At 43.0% G+C, this 20,034-nt stretch overlaps 1 protein-coding gene across 1 annotated transcript in view; it reads left to right on the top strand.

The window, feature by feature from the left end:
- Kif5c (kinesin family member 5C) overlaps window positions 1–20,034 on the top strand; it is a 158,126-nt gene that overhangs the window by 41,012 nt on the left and 97,080 nt on the right. The window contains exon 2 of the mRNA XM_021184624.3: window positions 14,212–14,302. Coding sequence (XP_021040283.1) covers window positions 14,212–14,302 — 91 coding nt within the window. The remainder of the gene's footprint in view (window positions 1–14,211; window positions 14,303–20,034) is intronic.

Raw genomic sequence — 20,034 nt, 5'->3', positions numbered from 1 at the left:
GTGGAATATTGTTTGGTCTTGAAATGAAGCCATGATACATTGTGGATGGAACTTGAAACATCCTCGGTGAGGGAGGCTGCTCAGAAGACCACACACTATGACCCCTTTTATGTGACATACTGACGACAGGCAGTTCTGTGAAGTCTGGAGGCAGAGTTAGTGGTTGCCTAGAACAAGGGAGAGTGTTGGGGTGACTGACTGCTAATCCAGTAAGGGGTTCTTCTGGGGGTGATAGGAAGGCTCTGGACTTAGATGGTAATGTAGGACTTGAATGTTCTCTGCACTGTATTGCACAAAGGAATGAAGTTTATTGTGTGGCAATTATATATATATATATATATATATATATATATATATATATATAAAAGATTTATTTATTTATTTTATGTAAGTACATCGTAGCTGTCTTCAGACAGACCAGAAGAGGAAGTCAGATGTCATTCAGGATGGTTGTGAGCCACCATGTGGTTGCTGGGATTTGAACTCAGGACCTTCTGAAGAACAGTTGGTGCTCTTAATCACTGAGGCATCTCTCCAGCCCGGCAATTACATTTTAACAAACAACTCCTCAAGCTTCTGGTGACTATATTCATGTTGGTAAATGTGGGCATCAATACTAGCCTAAGGACCAAGGAAGGGCTTCTTAGCTAATGTTTTGGGTATATCCTTTCAGACTGTTAGGAAAGCTCTTCATAGTTCAGTTTCTCCTCATGCACGCTAATATGACGCTCTCCTGATGTCCCAATCGTGGGTATCTTTAGAGTTCTTCAATTAAAACCAAACCCATACAATTTTCAGAAACAAGTACACCTGTCCCTCTGTTTGTTTTCCACAGGAAGAAAGTGCTTCGGAGGGTAGACAGTAGCTTCCAAAGTGAGGCAGAGCTGACTAGACTTCCGCCTTGTCTTGGTTAGGGTTTTACTGCTGTGAGCAGACACCATGACCAAGGCAACTCTTAAAAGGACAACATTTAATTGAGGCTGGCATATAGGTTCAGAGGTTCAGTCAGTGTCACCAAAGCAGGAACATGACAGTGTCCAGGCAGGCATGGACCAGGAGAAGCTGAAAGTTCTACATCTTCATCTGAAAGCTGCCAGCTGAATACTCACTTCCAGGCAGCTAGGATGACTGACTTAAAGCCCACTCCCACAGTAACACACCTGCCCTAACAAGGCCACACCCCCCAATAGTGCCACTCGCTGGGTCAAGCCTATTCAAACCATGACAGGCCCTATCTGTCTTGTTCTGGAAACAGTGCCAAGCTTCAGGTTCCTGGGAGGTGGGCTAAAGGATGTTGCTGGCTGAGTCTCGTGCAGGCTCATGGAGATGGGCATGGTCAGGGTAAGCAGATCAAAGGCTGCCGCACATGTTCGGCTGGATTAAAGCGCCTACAGCACTGGCTCTTTGCTCATTGGTCCAATTAGTTGTGTGTACTCAGAAATCATTTACAGTTGACTGGGAACAGAACGAGGAAGTATTTTAAGAAAGGGCCAGAGACTCACACCTTTTGTCTCCTTGATTCCTAGAGTGTGAACAATTTAAAGCAGAGATTTTAGTGTTCTAGGGAGTGGCCCGGAGTCTGGACCCCAGGCATGCACTGGTTGCCTACCTGGCTGCCCTCTTCAGGTATGATCTGCTGCCTACCTAGCTGCTTCTCCCAGTGCCTCTTCTTGTGAAGGACCTTTGGGTGCTGAACACTTCCAGAGTATTTCTTAATATTTTTTCTCACTATCTCATATGAAGCCTACATCTTTTTCCTTGCCTCTGATTGACGGCTGTCTGTATGTCGGTCTTGCTTTTCTCTGTTGGTAAGAGACCTTGCCGTAAGCATGGTTACCTGCTTTTCTTGCATTTCCAACTTCTTGGCAGTTCTCAAGTCCTTTCCTCTGGCTCCAGGTTAGTACCATGCCCATGCCTAACGCTGAACTGCCCTATTGTCTTTTGCTACCACACTGATCAAGTTACTTCAGTCTTTCCTATTAATCTCAAAAAACAAAACAAAACAAAACAAAACAAAACAAAACAAAACAAAACAAAACAAAAAAACTGGCTTCTCCTGCTTTCAGGAGAGAAAAAAAAATCTCTTAGGAAGATAGCACTGTGTAGAGAAAGAACACTGGCAAATCAAAGTCGCAGAGGTACTTTTGCAGAGCACAGAGCTGAAAGGAGCTTCCACTTTGTGACACACGGACGGTAATATCTTGTAAAGTCCTCATGAGGAGTGAGATGGAGCGTAAATGGGCGGCTCGGACGGTCAGCATGGAGCAAGTGAGTTGAAGTAGAAAGAATTCATCCTCCCCTGCACTCCCTTCCTGCAATTTCGGGAATGAAGTCATCCAAGCACCTGTGACTAATGATTGCTCTCAGCAACCAGCGACTCTCAGTGGGAACAGTAGCCTTTCCATCCCTCTTAATGAAGATAGGGAAAACAAGCATTCAGATTATGGCCACTGTTGGTCACAACTCTTGTTCAGTCTTTAAGATTGTTCCTGGGTTTCTTAATAATATATTTATAAGATCAATTCATTTTCTGTGCCTTATTCTTGTTACTCATCTTTGGAACATCCTCTTCCCTTTGTCTTTCGCAGCTGAGTTGCTTGCAGGCAGGGAGCGGTTCTTGGGTAACAGGTCAATGTATTAATAGGCAGGCCATATGGTTCGCAGACATTTTGCTCTCAACAACTTGAGAGGAATTCTGGTGGCATGATTTTTGTTTTTAATTTTAACTAGAGAAGTGTAAGGACCATCTGCTAATGTTTTTTTTGTATGTGATCCCGGTAGGTCATTTTTTTTTTTAGTATTCTGCGCCTGTGCAGTTGCACTGCAGGGCATAGAGGCTTCGTGACAGTGGTGGCAAGCTTCGCTATTGGTGATGAGTGTGGAGTGTGCCACCCGGATCCCTCATATGAGGTTCAGTGGGTTTACCTGTCTGCTTAGGATTTGCAACTTCTGTTTCAGTGGGATACTTTCATTACAATAAACCATTTGGTTGGTTGGAAATGGGTGCTACACTCCTTGGCATGAAGCAAACCAATTTTTTAGGTGATGGTTATGTCAATGTGAGGTGGGGTTGCTTGAATTAGAACCATGAAAGCCCTGAAGGATGAAGAATATGAGATATGAAGAACGTGCTGGTTGGCTTCTTGCCAATTTGACTCAAACTGGAGTCACCTGAGATGAGGGAGCCTCAACTGAGAATATGCTTCTATCAGATCGGTCTGTGCGAGTGTCTTCGGGAGCATTTTCTCCAGGATGGTTGATGTGAGAGGGCCCAGTCTACCATGGACAGTGCTACCCCTGGGCAGGTGGCCCTGGCCTGTATAAGAGAGCAGGCTGAGTAAGTCACAGGGAGCAAGCCAGTGATCAGGGATCCTCCTTGGCCTCTGCATCATTTCCTGCCTTCAGGTTACTGCCGAGCTCCTGCCTTACCTCCCCGTGATGACCAACTCTAACCTATAAGATGTAATAACCCCTCCCAAGTTGCTTTACATCATAATGTTTTATTACAAAAACATAAAAGTAAATTAAGACAGCAGTTCATAAGGAGTAGCCAAATGCAGGTTTGAGCTAAAGGACTGTGAGGGGAAGGGAGGTTGATAACGAAGACTGAGAAGGGAGTGAATAGGGTGCAGGAGGTTCCACTGGGCTACACTGCAGGAGAGGGGAGAGTGCAGGCAGCCCTGGGCAGAGTCTAGTGTGTGAGTGGAACAGGAGCCTCAGGAGGGTATCAAGTGAGGAAGTGATGTCATCTTATTTTTAGAATACTCACTTTGGCCAGTGATAGAAATGGATTATTAGGGATGAAGAACAACAAGGGGACTGGCTAGGGGCTTTGGCTGTTTCATATCAGAGATTGATGGAGAGAATTGTGTGGTATAGATATTACGAATTGATAACGATTCAGGCTATATCCCAGATGGGATGTCTGGCATACACTGAGCCTTATAAATATACTGCGTGTAATTATCGGGGTGATTGCTGGGATACTTGGATACGGAGAGCGTGATGGTTTTCTTTATTCTAGTGAAGTTTGGGTGGCTAAGGGGCACTCATTAGTGGTGGAACTCTCTAGTAGGTGGAACTCCTGAACCTCAATTTTAGATGAAGGCTGAGATAGACATTTCAATTTCCTAAAAGCCAAGCACACAACCAAGAGGCTTGCTTGGGTCTAGGCCAGTTCTTGACTACTTCTGTCTGAAAGAGATGACAGCAGAGGACTCTGGCGTGTCGTCAGAGAGGATGGAGAGGCCATGTGCTGAGAGGACACCTGCAGGGAAACGAGTCTTCAGAGGCTGGTGGGTGGTGGCCCCATCCAGGCCAATTGCCAGGGTCCAGCACCTACACAGCAATGTTATTTGAATTTTTTTCCTCTAGCTGCAAATGGTCAAGTAGGTGGGTTCGTTGTCTGCCTACAGAATTCTCAGCCATTGCAGCACCAGAAGCACTAGACGCTTGTCTCCTTGGGGATTCTGGGTAAGGGCCTCTGTTCTTGTTTTGATCAGAATTTGTGAGATATTCTTAGTAGAAAAATGTGGGGGGAGGGGAGAGGAAAGGAGAGGAGGGGGCAAGTGTATATATAATTGGTACAAATCAGTTCTCTGAAAACATTCAACAACATTCTAATCTTTCTCTCTTTTAATACTTTAAGGTTCATTTAAAAACAAAAGCCTGTATAGACTACTGAGCGCATGAAGGACATTGAAATGTGTACATTTCTAACTAACGTGCTAGCTCTGACAAGATGGTTCCTGTAACTAATGATTTTCAGAGTTTTATCTTTCTCGGCGTCAACCCAGCCATACAATCTTGCAGGCAGTTGCTTTGGGGGATTTAACTTTAGGTCATTTAAAAGTGTCATGCTGTTTGACAACAATAATTGATAATATTTTAAAAGGGGAATAATGAATTCTTGTCTTCCATCTCTCTTAAAGGAAAGTATACCACATTACAGCAAGCATTTAAGCTGGAAGACAAACTTGGGGCATCCCTTCTGTGTGTCCCGTACACCATCATTCAGTGGATCATTTTTCCTGCTTCATTAAATATATCTTCTCTAAAACTGAAAGCAGGGTCATGCCATGGAGATAGCACAGTCCTTGCTGGTGCTCCATCGAAGCTAGGAGAAACAGGAAATTTGTTTTAAGTTTCTAGAGGGTTCAGTGGACGACTTAGGCAAATTCTGTAAATATTTATTCTCCTGTGTTTTCAGTGCATGTGACAGACCCCAGGGCCTTGTGTGTGCCAGGCAAGAGCTCTGCCACTCAGATCTACCCACAGCCCTCTGTAAATGCTTAGCTTTACTTTTTACTCTCCTGGTATCGGCTGAATTAAAAAAATTTTTTAAAAATCATTTTAAATAGTGTTTATGAGTTGGTGTATGTGTGTGTGTGGCTATGTATACCTGAGTATTGGTGACTTAAGAAGCCAGAGGAGGGTCTTAGATCCCAGGAAGCTGGAGTTTCATATTATTGTTAAGTTCCTGACATGGGTTCTGGGAACTGAACTTGGGTACCCTGTAAGGGTAATACTCATTCTATTATTATTATTATTAATAATAATAATTTTTTTACACTCCAGATTTTATTCCCCTCCTGGCCCATCCTCCTCTGACTGTTCCACATCCCATACTTCCTCCCTGCCCCCTGTCCTCACCCCCATCCCCACCCCACCAGACCTTTAAACTCCCTGGGGCCTCCACTCTCTTGAGGGTTAGGTACATCATCTCTGAATGAACACAGACCTGGAAGTCCTCTGTTGTATGTTTGTTGGGGGCCTCATGTCAGCTGGTGTATGCTGATTGGTTGGTGGTCCAGTGCTTGAGAGATCTCAGGGGTCCAGGTTAATTGAGACTGCTGGTTCTCCTACAGGGTTGCCCTCCTCCTCAGCTTCTTCCAGCTTTTCCCTAAATCAACCACAGGGGTCAGCAGCTTCTGTCCATTGGTTGGGTGCAAATATCTGCATCTGACTCTTTATCTGCTTGTTAGGTCTTTTAGAGGGCAGTCATGATAGATCCCTTTTTTGTGAGTACTCCATAGTCTCAGTATTAGTGTCAGGACCTCCCCTTGAGCTGAATCCCACTTTGGGCCTGTCACTGAACCTTATTTTCCTCAGGCTCCTCTCCATTTCCATCCCTGTAACTCTTTCAGATAGGAACAATTAGGGTTTTGACTGTGGGATGGCAACCCCATCCCTCACTTGATGCCCTGACTTTCTACTGGGGGTGGACTCTATAAGTTCCTTCTCCCTACTGTCTGGCATTTTATCTAAGGTCCCTTCCTTTGAGTCCTGAGAGTCTCTCACCTCCCAGGTCTCTGGTGCATTCTAGAGGCTTCCCCCAACCTCCTATCTTCCGAGGTTGCCTGTTTCCATTCTTTCTACTGGTCTTCAGGGTTTCAGTCCTTTTCCCCCCACCCGATACCAGACCAGGTTCCCCCCTTCCCCTCCCATGTCCTCCCTCTCTCCTCCTTGTGGTTGCTTTCTTCTCTCTCCCAAGTGGGACTGATGTGTCCTCACTTGAGCACTTCAGCTTGTTGACCTTTTTGAGTTCTGTGGACTGTATCTTGGGAATTCTGTACTTTTTTTTTTTTGGCTAATAGTCACTTACTAGTGAGTACATACCATGCATGTCCTTTTGGGTCTGAGTTACCTCACTCAGGATGATATTTTCTAGTTCCATCCATTTGCCTTGAAAACTCAGGATGTCCTCGTTCCTAATAGCTGAGTACTATTGCATTGTGTAAACTAACCACTTTTTTTTTTTTTTTTTTTGGTTTTTCGAGACAGGGTTTCTCTGTATAGCCCTGGCTATCCTGGAACTCACTTTGTAGACCAGGTTGGCCTCGAACTCAGAAATCTGCCTGCCTCTGCCTCCCGAGTGCTGGGATTAAAGGCGTGCGCCACCACGCCCGGCTCTCTAACCACATTTTCTATATCCATTCTTCTGTCGTGGGACATCTGGGTTGTTTCCAGCTTCTGGCTATCACAAATAAGGCCCCTATGAACATAGTGGAACACGTGCCCCTGTGACATGGTGGGGCATCTTTTGGGAATATTCCCAAGAGTGGTATTGCTGGGTCTTCAGGTAGATCTATTTCCAATTTTTGAGGAACCTCCAGATTGATTTCCAGAGTGGTTGTACCAGTTTGCGATCCCACCAGCAATGAAGGGGTGTTCTTCTTTCTCCACATCCTCACCAACATGTGCTGTCACCTGAGGTTTTGATCTTAGCCATTCTGATTGGTGTAAGGTGGAATCTCAGGGTTGTTTTGATTTGCATTTCTCTGCTCACTAAGGACTTTGAACATTTCTTTAGATTCCTCTGTTGTGAATTCTCGGTTTAGTTCTATGCCCTGCTTTTTGATTGGGTTGTTTGGCTTTTTGGAGGTTAGTTTCTTGAGTTCTTTATATATTTTGGATATTAGCTCTCTATTGGATGTGGGGTTAGTGAAGATTTTTTCACAATCTTTAGGTTGCTGATTTATCTCATTGACTATGTTTTTTGCCTTACAGAAGCTTTCTAGTTTCATGAGGTCCCACTTATCAATTCTTGATCTTAGAATGTGAGCCACTGGAGTTCTGTTTAGGAAATTTCTTTCTCTACCAATGAGTTCAACACTCTTTTCCACTTTTTCTTCTATTAGATTCAATGTATCTGGTTTTATGTTGAGGTCCTTAATCCACTTGGACTTGAGCTTTGTGCATGGTAATAAATATGGGTCTATTTTCATTTTCTACATACAGACAGCCCGTTAGACCAGCACCATTTACTGAAGATACTTCCCCCCCCCCATTGTATATTTTTGGCTTCTTTGTCAAAAATCAAGTGTGTGTAAGTGTGTGGTTTTATTTCTGAGTTTTCATTTCTATTCCATTGATCAACATGTCTGTCTCTGTACCAATACCATGCAGGTTTTATCACTATTGCTCTGTTGTAAATCTTGAGGTCAGGGATGGTGATTCCCCCAGCCATTCTTTTATTATTAAGAATTGTTTTTCGCTATTCTGGGTTTTTTGCCATTCCAGATAAATTTGAGAATTGCTTTTCCCATGTCTTTGAAGAATTGTGTTGGTATTTTGATGGAGATTGTATTGAATCTGTAGATTGCTTTTGGTAGGATGGCCATTTTTACTATATTAATTCTGCCAATCAATGAGCATGGGAGATCTCTCTATTTTCTGAGGTCTACTATTTCTTTCTTGAGAGACTTGAAGTTATTTTCATACAGATCATTCACTTGTTTGGTTAGAATTACCCCAAGATATTTTATATTATTTGTGACTATTGTGAAGGGAGTTGTTTCCCTAATTTTTTTCGCAGCCTGCTTATCATTTATATAAAGGAAGGCTACTGGTTTATTTGAGTTAATTTTATATCCAGCCACTTTGCTGAAGTTGTTTACCAGGTTTATGAGTTCTCTGGTGGAATTTTTGGGGTCACTTATATATACTATCATATCATCTGCAAAAAGTGATACTTTTATTTCTTCTTTGCCAATTTGTATTCCCTTGATCTCTTTTGTTGTCTTATTGCTCTAGCTATCATTTTGAGTACTATATTGAATAGATATGGGGAGAGTGGGCAGGCTTGTCTTGTCCCCGATTTTAGTGGGATTGCTTTAAGTATCTCTACATTTAATTTGCTGTTAAATTTGTTGGTTAAAGCTGTTGGTTTGCAGTAAATTGCTTTTATTATGTTTATGTATGGGCCTTGAATTCTTGATCTCTACATTACTTTTAACATGAAGAGGTGTTGTATTTTGTCAAATGCTTTTTCTGCATCTAAGGAGATGATCATGTGATTTTTTTTCTTTGAGTTTCTTTATATAGTGGATTATGTTAGTGGACTTTCATATATTGAACCAACCTTGCATCCCTGGAAGCCTGCTTGATTGTGGTGAATGTTGGTTTTAATGTGTTATTGGGTTCAATTTGCAAGAATTTTATTGAGTATTTCTTTATTTCTTTATTTTTTATTTTTTGTTTTTTTGAGACAGGGTTTCTTTGTGTAGCCCTGGCTGTCCTGGAACTCACTCTGTAGACCAGGCTGGCCTTGAACTCAGAAATCCACCTGCCTCTGCCTCCCAAGTGCTGGGATTAAAGGCGTGAGCCACCACTGCCTGGCTATCGAGTATTTCTTCGTAGACATTCCTAAGCGAGATTGGTCTGAAGTTCTCTTTTTTAGTTAGTTCCTTGTGTGGTTTATATATCAGAGTAATTGTGGATCCATAGAATGAATTATGTAGTGTTTCTTCTGTTTCTATTTTATGGAATAGTTTGAGGACTATTGGTATCAGGTCTTCTTTGAAGGTCTGATAGAGTTCTCCACTAAATCCATCTGGCCCTGGGTTTTTTTTTTTGCTGTTTTTTTTTTTTTTTTTTTTTTTTTTTGGTTGGGAGGTTTTTAATGACTTCTATTTCCTTATGGGATATGGACCTGTTTAGATAGTTTACCTGCTCTTGATTTAACTTTGGTATGTGGTATCTGTCTAGAAAACCATCCATTTCATCTAGATTTTCCAGTTTTGTTGAGTATAGGTTTTTGTAGTAGGATCTAATGATTTTAAAAAATTTCCTCCGTTTCTGTTGTTATGTCTCCCTTTTCATTTCTGATTTTGTTAATGTGGATATGGCCTCTGGGCCCTTTAGTTAGTTTGGCTAGGGGTTTACCTGTCTTGTTGATTCTCTCAAAAAACCAGCTTTTGGTTTTGTTGATTCTTTGTATTGTTCTCTTTGTTTCTATTTGGTTTATTTCCAGCCCTGAGTTTGACTATTTCCTGCTGTCTACTCCTGTTGGGTGAGTTTGTTTGCTTCTTTTTGTTCTAGAGCTCTCAGGTGTGCTCTTAAGTTGGTAGTGTAAGATCTCTCCAGTTTCTTTACCAGGGCACTTAGTGAATGAATTTTCCTCTTAGCACTGCTTTCATTGTGTCCCATAAGTTTGGGTATTATGTATCAACACTTTCATTAAATTCCAGGAAGTCTTTAATTTCTTCCTTTATTTCTTCCCTGACCAAGTTATTGAGTAGAGTTGTTCAGTTTCCATGTGTATGTGGGCTTTCTGTTGTTTTCGCTGTTATTGAAGACCATGGTGTTATTATTTAGGTGCTGTTATTTAGGCCATGGTGATCTGATAGGATGCATAGGATTATTTCAATCTTTTTGTATCTTTGGGGGGTTGTTTTGTGACTAATTATATGATTGATATTGGGGAAGGCACCATGAGGTGCTGGGAAAAAGGTGTATTCTTTTGTTTTCGGGTGAAATGTTCTGTAGATATCTGTTATCCATTTGGTTCATAACCTCTCTTTAGTTTCACTGTGTCTCTGTTTAGTTTCTGTTTCAATCACCTGTCCATTGGTAAGAGTGGAGTGTTGAAGTCTCTCACAATTATTGTATGGGGTTCAATGTGTGTTTTGAGCTTTAGTAAAGTTTCTTTTATGAATGTGGGTGCCCTTGCATTTGGGGCATAGATGTTTAGAATTGAGTCTTTCTCTTGGTAGATTTTCCCTTTGATGAATATAAAGTATCTTTCCTCATCACCTTTGATAACTTTTGGTTGAAAGTCTGTTTTTATTGGATATTAGGATGGCAATTCCAGCTTGTTTCTTCAGACCATTTGCTTGGAAGACCTTTTTCTATCCTTTTATTCTGAGATAGTGCCTGTCTTTGTTATTGATGTGTGTCTCTTGTATGCAGCAAAATGTTGGTTCTTGTTTGCCTGTCTAGTCTGTTAGATTATGTCTTTTTATAAGTGAGTTGAGTCCATTAATATTGAGAGATATTAAAGACAGATGACTGTTGGTTCCTGTTATATTTGATTTTGTAGGTGACTTTATGTGCTTCTGGTTCTCTTCTTTTGACTTTGTTGTGAGATGCTTAATATCTTGTCTTTTCTTTGATGTTGGAGTTTTCCTTCTAGGATCCTCTATAGGACTGGGTTGGTAGATAGATATTGATTGAATTTGGTTTTGTCCTGGAATATTTTGTTTTCTCCATCTATGTTGATTGAGAGTTTTGCTGGATATAGTAGCCTGGGCTGGCATTTGTGTTCTCTTCAAGTCTGTGTGACTTCTGACCAGGCTCTTCTGGCTTTCATAGTCTCTGTTGAGAAGTCTGGTGTAATTCTGATAGGCCTACCTTTGTATGTTACTTGGCTCTTTTCCCTTGCATCTTTTAATATTCTTTCTTTGTTCTGTGTGATTAGTGTTTTGATAATTATGTGACGAGAGGATTTTCTTTTCTGGTCCCATTTATTTGGTGCTCTATAGGCTTCTTGTGCCTTTATGGCCATCTCTTTCTTTAGGTTGGGGAAGTTTTCTTCTCTTCTATGATTTTGTTGAAGATATTTTCATGTCCTTTGAGCTGGGAATCTTCGTTCTCCTCTATTCTGATTATTTTTAGATTTGGTCTTTTCATTGTGTCCTGAATTTCCTGGATGTTTTGTGTTAGGAATTTTTTTATGTTTTGAATTTTCTTTGACTGTTGTGTTAATCTCTTCTATGGTATCTTCTACACCTGATATTCTCTCTTCTTTCTCTTGTATTCTGTTGGTGATACTTAACATTTGTAATTCCTGACCTCTTTCTTAAGTTTTCCATTTCCAGAGTTGTCTCCATTTTTGTTTTCTTTATTGTTTCTACTTCCACTTTTAGGTCTTGGACCACTTTATGCAATTCCTTCACCTGTTTGATTGTGTTTTCCTGTATTTCTTTAAGGGATTTACTTTAGGGCTTCTTCTTGTTCATCTGTGTTTTCCTGTATTTCTTTCAGTGAGTTATTTATATTCTCTTTAAAGGACTCTATTATCTCTAGGATTTTAGGTCACCTTCCTGATTTTCAGGTGTGTTGGTGTATTCAGGGCTTGCTGTCATGGGAGAACCGGGTTCAGATGATGCCCACGGATATTGGCTTCTGTTGCTTATGGTCTTGTGCTTGCCTCTCACCATCTGGTTATCCCTGGTGTTTGCTGCTCTGGGTGACTCTGTCTGGAGTCTGACTCTTTTGTCTCTTAGTTGCTTCAGGTCTCCTGGTAGGCATGTGGTCCTGGCTGTACCAGACCTCCTGTGGGACCTTCCAACTGTGGGGTTTTCAGAGGGGGCACTTAAGCTGTTGTCTTGTGTGAAGCCAGGGGGGCCAATGGACTGTGGTTTCTGTTCCCCTGTGTGCAGCAGAACTCCAGGGAGGCTTTCTGTTTACTGCATGACTTTGGGTCAGTTACTCTGCATGCCCACCAGGGGTCTTTGGATTGTGGTGTTGGTTGCCCAGTTGCCCTGTGTAGAGAGAAACTCCTGGGATGCCTTCAAGCTGTGGTATCTTCAGAGGAGCAGACAAGCTGGTGATCAGTTGCTCAGTTGCCCTGTGTACAGTACATCTCCTGGGATGTCTCTGGCTATGGTATCTTCAGTGGAGCAGACTAGCTAGCAGTCTGTCTCAGCAAAAGGGGATGGGTGGAAGGGGAGTGGTATTCGGTGGGTGGGAGTTTTGGGTTTGATGGGTCCCCAAGTCCACTGAGTTCCCAGTGGCAGCTGTGGGACTTCTGGAAGATTCTTACCAAATGCTTTGAGCGCAGCAGATCTGGGATGCCTCAGATATGGTGTCTTCTGGGGAGCAGTCGTAATATTCATTCTTAACCTAACTGAATCTCTCCAGTCCCTGATATGGGTTGAATATGAAAATGAATAAGGCTAGTAAGACAGACAGTTAGTTGAGTATTTTGGTGAGGAATAGGTTTTGGTTACTCAACCAAATAAATACCTGGTTCACTAACTAAAGTACAAAACAAGTACAGAACTGTGAATGAAACTAAGGAAGCAATCCCTTCTCACCATTCCTTTCAGAATGGCTGTAGGTCTATGTCTGTGAATGAGGCTCACCTAGTCCCCGCCCCTCTTTTTTATGTTTTATAAAAATTCTCAATTTTCTAAGGTAAAATTAGATGTAACTTGTTTGCCTGGCTAGGTCAATTCTGTTTTCAGAAACTAAAGGTCAAACATACAACCTAGAGCTGGGATTTCACCTCCATTTGCCTGTAGCCATGGGATGAATGAGTGACCATTTAGCCTGCCCAAAGGCCTGAGTGTCTTTGTAGGCGGATTATAGATGTAGCATGACTTCTCTGGGAGCTCTGATGAGTAGTTGTCTCTTCGAGGAGTCAGCCTGTCCCTGACTCGTAGGAGGTGTGGTTTTAGTTCTCCTCTCTCTTTTCTTGTCCTTTGTCCTTCTGTTTCTGATTTGTGGGCCAGGCTGTGTGAGAGGCTGTGCTGATTTGCCTTGGCACTGTTGGCAGAGGTGTGTTCCCCCACACCCCAGTGTTCATTGCTGTGCCTGACATTGAGATACCAGTTAGTCCTTACTGAATAGGGAATGACAGGTAGTGGGAGCTATCTGGTGTTGTGGTAGAGGTCTCCCTTCCCCTGACTTAGCAGTTTCTCTGAAGTTTACGTATGTAGCTGCCAGCCAAACTTCTAGACAACCACTCTCCCTCACATTTCTTCTTTTGTTGCATAGAAGGGCTCCTTTGTTTTGGAAGCTACCATCCAGTTTAGACATTGCTTCTGTATGACAGGGAACTGAATTCTGCGGGATGATAGTGCTCTGTGTCTACTAACAATGGCTCCTTCAATCTGATCATGTCATCTCTCCAGTAAACACAACACAGGCTAGTTTTATTTGGTTACTTATTTGTCCTGCAGTACCCTACCTACTGCCTCCAGATTTTCTTGCCCTGGGCTTGTGGTATCCCCTCATTTCCTGAATATACCAGACCCTTTGCTGTCTACTCATCTTGTGCCTAGAATGTTCTTTCCTGATATCGACCTTTCTGAACTTTCCATGATGCTCTGAGCTGAGACTTCTCCGGTCAAGGAAGGCCTTGCTTGTGGTCAGCTCTGTCATCTCTGTCACCTTACTGCATATCTGGACACTGCTTGTTTTCCTGTGTCAACATCATTGCCTATCAGCTACTTGCTCCACCTGTCTACTTTTTTATCCAGATAAGTGGATAAAGACTTAGAGCTCTGTGCCTTCAAGGCCCTTGACGTCCAGCATCTGTGTGTGTGGTGTATTTGTGGCTCATGCTGTAAAAGGTTCTGTGGTGAGGGAAAGGACTGGCTTAAAAACTGGGTTGGCGATGTAGTTGCCTGTGGCTTAACTACTGCTTTTTAGGCCCAAACCCCTAATGTGTTTTCTCCATTCCTTTCTTTCATCTGCTTTCAGCAAGGGAAGCCGTATGTCTTTGACCGAGTGCTGCCGCCCAACACAACCCAGGAGCAGGTCTACAATGCCTGTGCAAAGCAGATTGTCAAAGGTAAGTGCCCCTTTATTTCCTCCTGGGATGTCACTAATGAAAACATTAAGTGACATTCGCAGCCTAGCAATCAGTGTGCCTCCACTGTAAGCAGAGGCCTGTTAATTGGAAACACTAAATTGCTGTCTTGGCTCTAGCCCTGCCTTGCTGTGACTGACCTCAGTCATGTTATTCAACCTCTGCATTAGTTTTCTCTGTTACTGTTGCCACCTCTTTGGTAGGGTTATTCTGTTACCTAAGAGCTCACAAAGCAAGGTATGCGGAGTCACAGAATTTCCGTCATGGTCTCAGGGGACTACAGGGAGAGTGTTCCTCTCATGCTTGAGGGAGGAAATGGATTGCTCCATGCTCTAGCCGTACATGTTTGGCTGGTTTCTTTTACTAATAACTCAGAGAATGTAGTCTTACAGATGAAAGGTTGCTCTTGCCACCAAGGGGTATTCTACAGTGTCATGAAGTCCCCCCTTTGAGGTAGCTGTGCAGCCATGTCTGCTCTACAGGATTCCTTAATTTCAATTTTCACCATCCTACCACTTTCAGCCATCCTACCACATCCCGACATGTGTTCCTCCAAACAGGTAGCTTCAAGCTTGCCTTTGTGCCGCAGAGATCAGTTCTTTTCACTGGGACTGGCCTTGGCCCTGGAGGATTTGTGTCAAAATAACAGCAGGGCGAAGAAGCAATTTGTACATTGCTCTCTCTTGCCATTTCAAAGCAGGAGCAGGTTGGAGCATGCTGTGGCGGGGCCTGCCATCTGGACAAGGCTGAGGGGCATCTCCTGCGTGCCTGCTCTTCTCCATCAAATCCTCGCCTTCAGATGGGAATGCCACGGCAGCCATGTGCTCAAAGGTCTTGATGCTGCCACCCATACAGGCAGCCATGGGTTTAAAAGACAGAAGCATCTTGCAGCTTTCGATCTGCTGTTCTCGGGGAGCCGGGCTGACTAACCTATTTGAAATTCATGAGATTCAGGCCTGGTACATCTGCTAGATGAATTCTGACCCTGGACACCTGTGTGGGAGGCTCACGTCAGCAGGCAATGTTCCCTGTTAAGGTGTATGCTTATTCACACTCTTGTTACAAACATCAATTAATTTTGAAGGTCTTCTCTGCGAGATTATTATAGAAAACTAACAACAAAAAATAAGCTTAGATTTTAGCTGTTTAGGATGAACAGTTTTGGTGGACAGGGGGCCGTAGTTTTTGTCTTTTGCTTCCTCTGCCTCTCTTTGAGTGGTTTCTGTTTTTGAAGTGTGTCTTCCTGGGCTTTCTCCTGTTCAGGCCTGCCTTCCCCCTGTGGCTGAGCGTGGACATAGGTTTTTTGTTTTTGTTTTTTTAAATTAAAGTAAGATTAATCACATGTGCCAGAATTCCCATCCTTTTTTCTCTTCAATTTTATTATCGGAAGCAAATAGTATTTGCTACATGCTGTGCTAAGCATGAAGGCCATTTAAATACATCCAACTACCTCTGTGCCAATGTAATTAGAAATGGATGCACTCCATTTAAAAAACAACAGTGATTAACAAACAATAGTAATCGCCTTTGCGTTTTCATTCACTAGTGTGTGGTCTCTTTCAGTGTTTGGATATTTTCTTATGTATTTTCTTATATGAGGTGTCAGACAGACATTCTTATCCCTGTTAATGTGGACATTTTTTGTTTGTTTGTTTTTTGTTTTTTGTTTTTTTTAATGTGTCAGCTAAAAACTAAATTAAGAAGAAGCAGTCTCTGTGAATATCTGTCCCAACTCTAGGTAACCTGCTACCCCAAATAGATGGTGATCTACAAAGAAAACCCTTTGGAAGAACAGGGCTCGGCATGTGATAAGCAGACGTTTCTAGGGCACGATGACTATAATGTGAATGTACTCATTTGGTAGCAATAAAGAATACCTTATTCTTCTTAAAAAGAAATTGTTAGGATGACAAAGGCCTAGTGGGAACATTTGTTAAACATTTAAAGAAATAGACTCTTATTTATTCTTTTCATACATGAAACAATACACCTTGATTATTTGTGCCTGTAACTTCTTCCTTCCACTCTCCCGAGAAATCCTCAACTCCCCCCCGCCCCACCCCACATACTTCCAGTATGTCTCCCTCACTACTTCTTGCCCTCCCACCCCTGTTTTGAACCCTGACTTTAATTAGTGATGTTTGTTGGAATGCTGGCTCATCTCACAGCTGCAGTGAGTTGATGGCTGGAATGGTCATGTCGTGTCTGGAAGACAGCATTTCACAGCAACTCTCTCTCCAGCTCTTTCTGGCTCCCCGAGTTGTATTCTGAGCCCCATTCTTTGGGAACGTGGGTGCTAGATATGCCATCGAAGGCAGAGCAGTTACTCCCAGAGACACTTATTCTCAAGTACTTATACAAAGTACTTATACAAAGTACTTATTCTCAGTACTTTGATCAGCTCCAAGTCTCTACTTTAGGCATAACTATTGACAAGACAGGTTCATGGTAGGACTTGTTAGCACATAATAATATGTTTCTCCCTAGGGCTGATGGCCTCCTGAGCTATGGACAAAGCACAGGTTTACAGCATCAGGCTTAAATGCCTTTCTACGAAGTAGGCCTCAAATCCAAGCCAAGACGAGCTGATTATCCATATAACTTCATGCTGCTATTGTACCGGAGGCGAGTCTTCCCTGGCGAGTTGGTGTTGTAGCATGGAGGTTGCAGGCATTGCGTTGATGCCTTTTCTCCCTCAGTGGCCTGCATAGCACCTTCTGGTACTATCAAGCTAACCAGCAGGGAGGAAGCTTCCAGCTGAGTTCTCTATGTTGTACAGCCAAAGCGTTGGTGTCTTCAGCAAGAAGGTCTTATCATCTGGTTGTGCTGCATAACCAAGAACAGTCGGAAGCCTGTATTGTTTCAGGGTCTTCAGACCCTCCCTGAGCAATAACTTGTAGTGAGCTATCCCGTACTTTGTACTGAGATTTCATTTAATAATTCATGTCTTATAGGGGGATCATTGTCAACTCATGCAGGTTATCTGTGTTCAAACTCTGTGTGTATATATGTGAGTGTGTGTGTATTTAATTTTGTTTTTTTTTAAATCAATTTCCAAAGTAGTAGGTTGCTATTGAGGTTCTTTGCATATCCTTAGTTTGGGTTAGCTTACCTTGCCCAATTCCTCTCTCTTCATTTCCTATCTCCATCCCTGTTTAAAGACTCAGATCCCTGTATCCTCTCTCCTTCATATTGTTTTCTTCTATCCACTTTTCCTTTTAAGACCTGTTCACCTCTCCTTTTTCGTGGGCCCTTTCTATCTTCCCGGGCTTGACAGATACCTGATTGAACTTTTAAAAGTAACCTCCAAGGCTCCTGTGAGAGCAAATGACTTTCCTTTCTGTGTCAGTAAGGTAAATCATACATCCATAAGCAAGACCTTCTTGGAGTACACAATGGAGCGCCACTGGGTCTTCTTGTCATCAGAGCCCTGCCTCAGTTGGGATTGGGATGGGGTAAAGAGACTAAGATGTGAATCAAATGACTCTGAAGATCAGCATGGTCACCTGATTCGTGATGCTGTCATAGGCTGATGAGCTCTGTCTCCTTGTCTATTGAGACCTTTACAGAGCCTGATTTAAGATGTTTAGAGGGCTGGTGAGATGGCTCAGTGGGTAAGAGCACCCGACTGCTCTTCCAAAGGTCCGAGGTTCAAATCCCAGCAACCACATGGTGGCTCACAACCATCCGGAACGAGATCTGGCGCCCTCTTCTGGAGTGTCTGAAGACAGCTGCAGTGTACTTATATATAATAAAAATAAATAAATCTTTAAAAAAAAAAAAAAAAGATGTTTAGAGTCCCGGTATTTCCTACACTTGCATCTTTGTTGTGTTTTTCAAACTGTTGGCTGAAAGAGTGTGAAGATTTCTCCATCTCTGTAGGAAGAGGTTGTAAGGTTTGTGACTATAATCACGGCAAATAAGGCTCCTGTGGGTGCCTAGGCATTAAACTCCATGGTTACCAGATATTATTGCTGAGATCCTGGTAACCGTGTGCCTGTCAGCAGGAGCCACTCTGGACCTTCTTTGCCTTCCAAAGCAATCAATTGTGGACTGAACAAATGCTTAGAGGAGCTGGTTTTGTTCGCTTTTTATTTTATTTTTTAAAAAAATTTTTCCAGTTGATTTCTCTAAGCTACAGTTATTTATGTATACAGGTAATAGTAAGTGCTTATCACCTGATAAGCACTGTTAGGGACTGGAGTCATCAAAATATCTAAGACTGTCTGCTGGGAGCTCTCAATATAGGAGAGGCATTTCATATGCCATTATCATGCTTTTAGGCTATGTAGGTTAAGATGGGTGTGTGTACCATGCCAGGACCACACAGAGGATTGCCACTTTGTGCCGATTTGGTGGGTGAAGGGAGGGAGTGGAAAACTGAGGAAAGCTTCTTTGAAAGGTTGGGCCCCGAGGACTATAGATAATAGCCGTAGTATCAGCAGGAACTGTGAGAGCCTGAAGATACAAATGGTGTGGCACGCTTGGGTAGTTCGGAAGGAGTGGTGTAAGGTTTTGAGTACACAGTGGCAAATGAGGTTGCCAGAGGCAGTCTGCATCCCTCTGGTGGACATGCTAGACTGTATCCCAGAGACCACGTGGGCAGACTGAAAAGCTTTAAGCTTAGGAAGATACACTCAGATCCGTTTCATTGTTCTGTATGCTCTGTATTATGTCTGCTCTCGAGCACCTTAGATGTCGCATCCTAAAGCGATGAGGTGTGAACACTACTTTCACTACCATATTAGAGTGAAATTTGATGTGTGGAGAATAAAGCGCTTTGGCCAGATCTAGAGGAGTGAGTGGGTCTGGGCCTTGAGACCTAGTTTGCCGACTGCCTGCGCTTTGAGCTATTTTGCCTTTCCTTTCTTTTAGAGTCAGGCCATATGGACTATTAACTAACAGGCCAAAGTGCTAGGGATAGGAAGGAATGAGTATGTGAAGAGAGTAGAGGGGAAAGAACAGTTACTGTGGACTCAGAGCTTTGTGCTGGTCAGTCGTGGGTGAGCTTCCACTCTGAAATGCAGAGGCTTTGGAGGGGTCAGTGTGTGCCAATAGTCACTCTGCTCAGCAGAGATTAAAGCAAATGTGCTTCTCAAGCTCAGAACTGTCTGCCATTTACTGCGATGGGAGTGTGTGTTTCCTGCCCTTGGTGCCTGGAGCCTGGGTCTTTATTCTGCAAGCACGGGCAACTTGAGTTCTTTGGTTTGCTGGCAAACCTTGGGATCCCAATGGAACAGCCTTTAGCTGTTGTCAGAAACCTAGTGAGTGCCCCTGACACAACACCCTCTCCCCTGGGAGGGTTAGTAGGCTGGGCAGGCTCTTAGGAATACCGATGTATAGGTGTGAAGGACTGTTCCCAGATCCGTGATTCACAAAGCACTCATTTCTGCTCCTGTCAGACCTGGGCTCAGCTGTAAGCAGAACCTAGGATGCATGCATGCTCGAGCTTCTGAACTCTGTAGCCGGAGCTGGCCAGTGTCCTCTGTCCTCTCCCCTCCCCTTTGGGAGATAACATGCCGCTTGTCATCTGCAGTAGAAGCTTCTGGGTTTGCTGGGCTGCTGGATAGACGGACACTGGCCTGAAAGGTGTGGGGCTCCCATCATGCCAGACACCGTCACAAAGGATGCTTCTGTCTGGAAGAGCATTGTGTGTGGAAACAGTCATTCTGCTCCGAAGAGATTAAAGCAAATGTGTTTCTCCAGCCCAGGAA

Source organism: Mus caroli, unplaced genomic scaffold, assembly GCF_978045245.1.
Source record: "Mus caroli unplaced genomic scaffold, Mus_caroli_1 scaffold_2, whole genome shotgun sequence".
Classification (NCBI taxonomy): Eukaryota; Metazoa; Chordata; class Mammalia; order Rodentia; family Muridae; genus Mus; species Mus caroli.
This window is presented reverse-complemented; position numbering and strand designations above follow the sequence as displayed.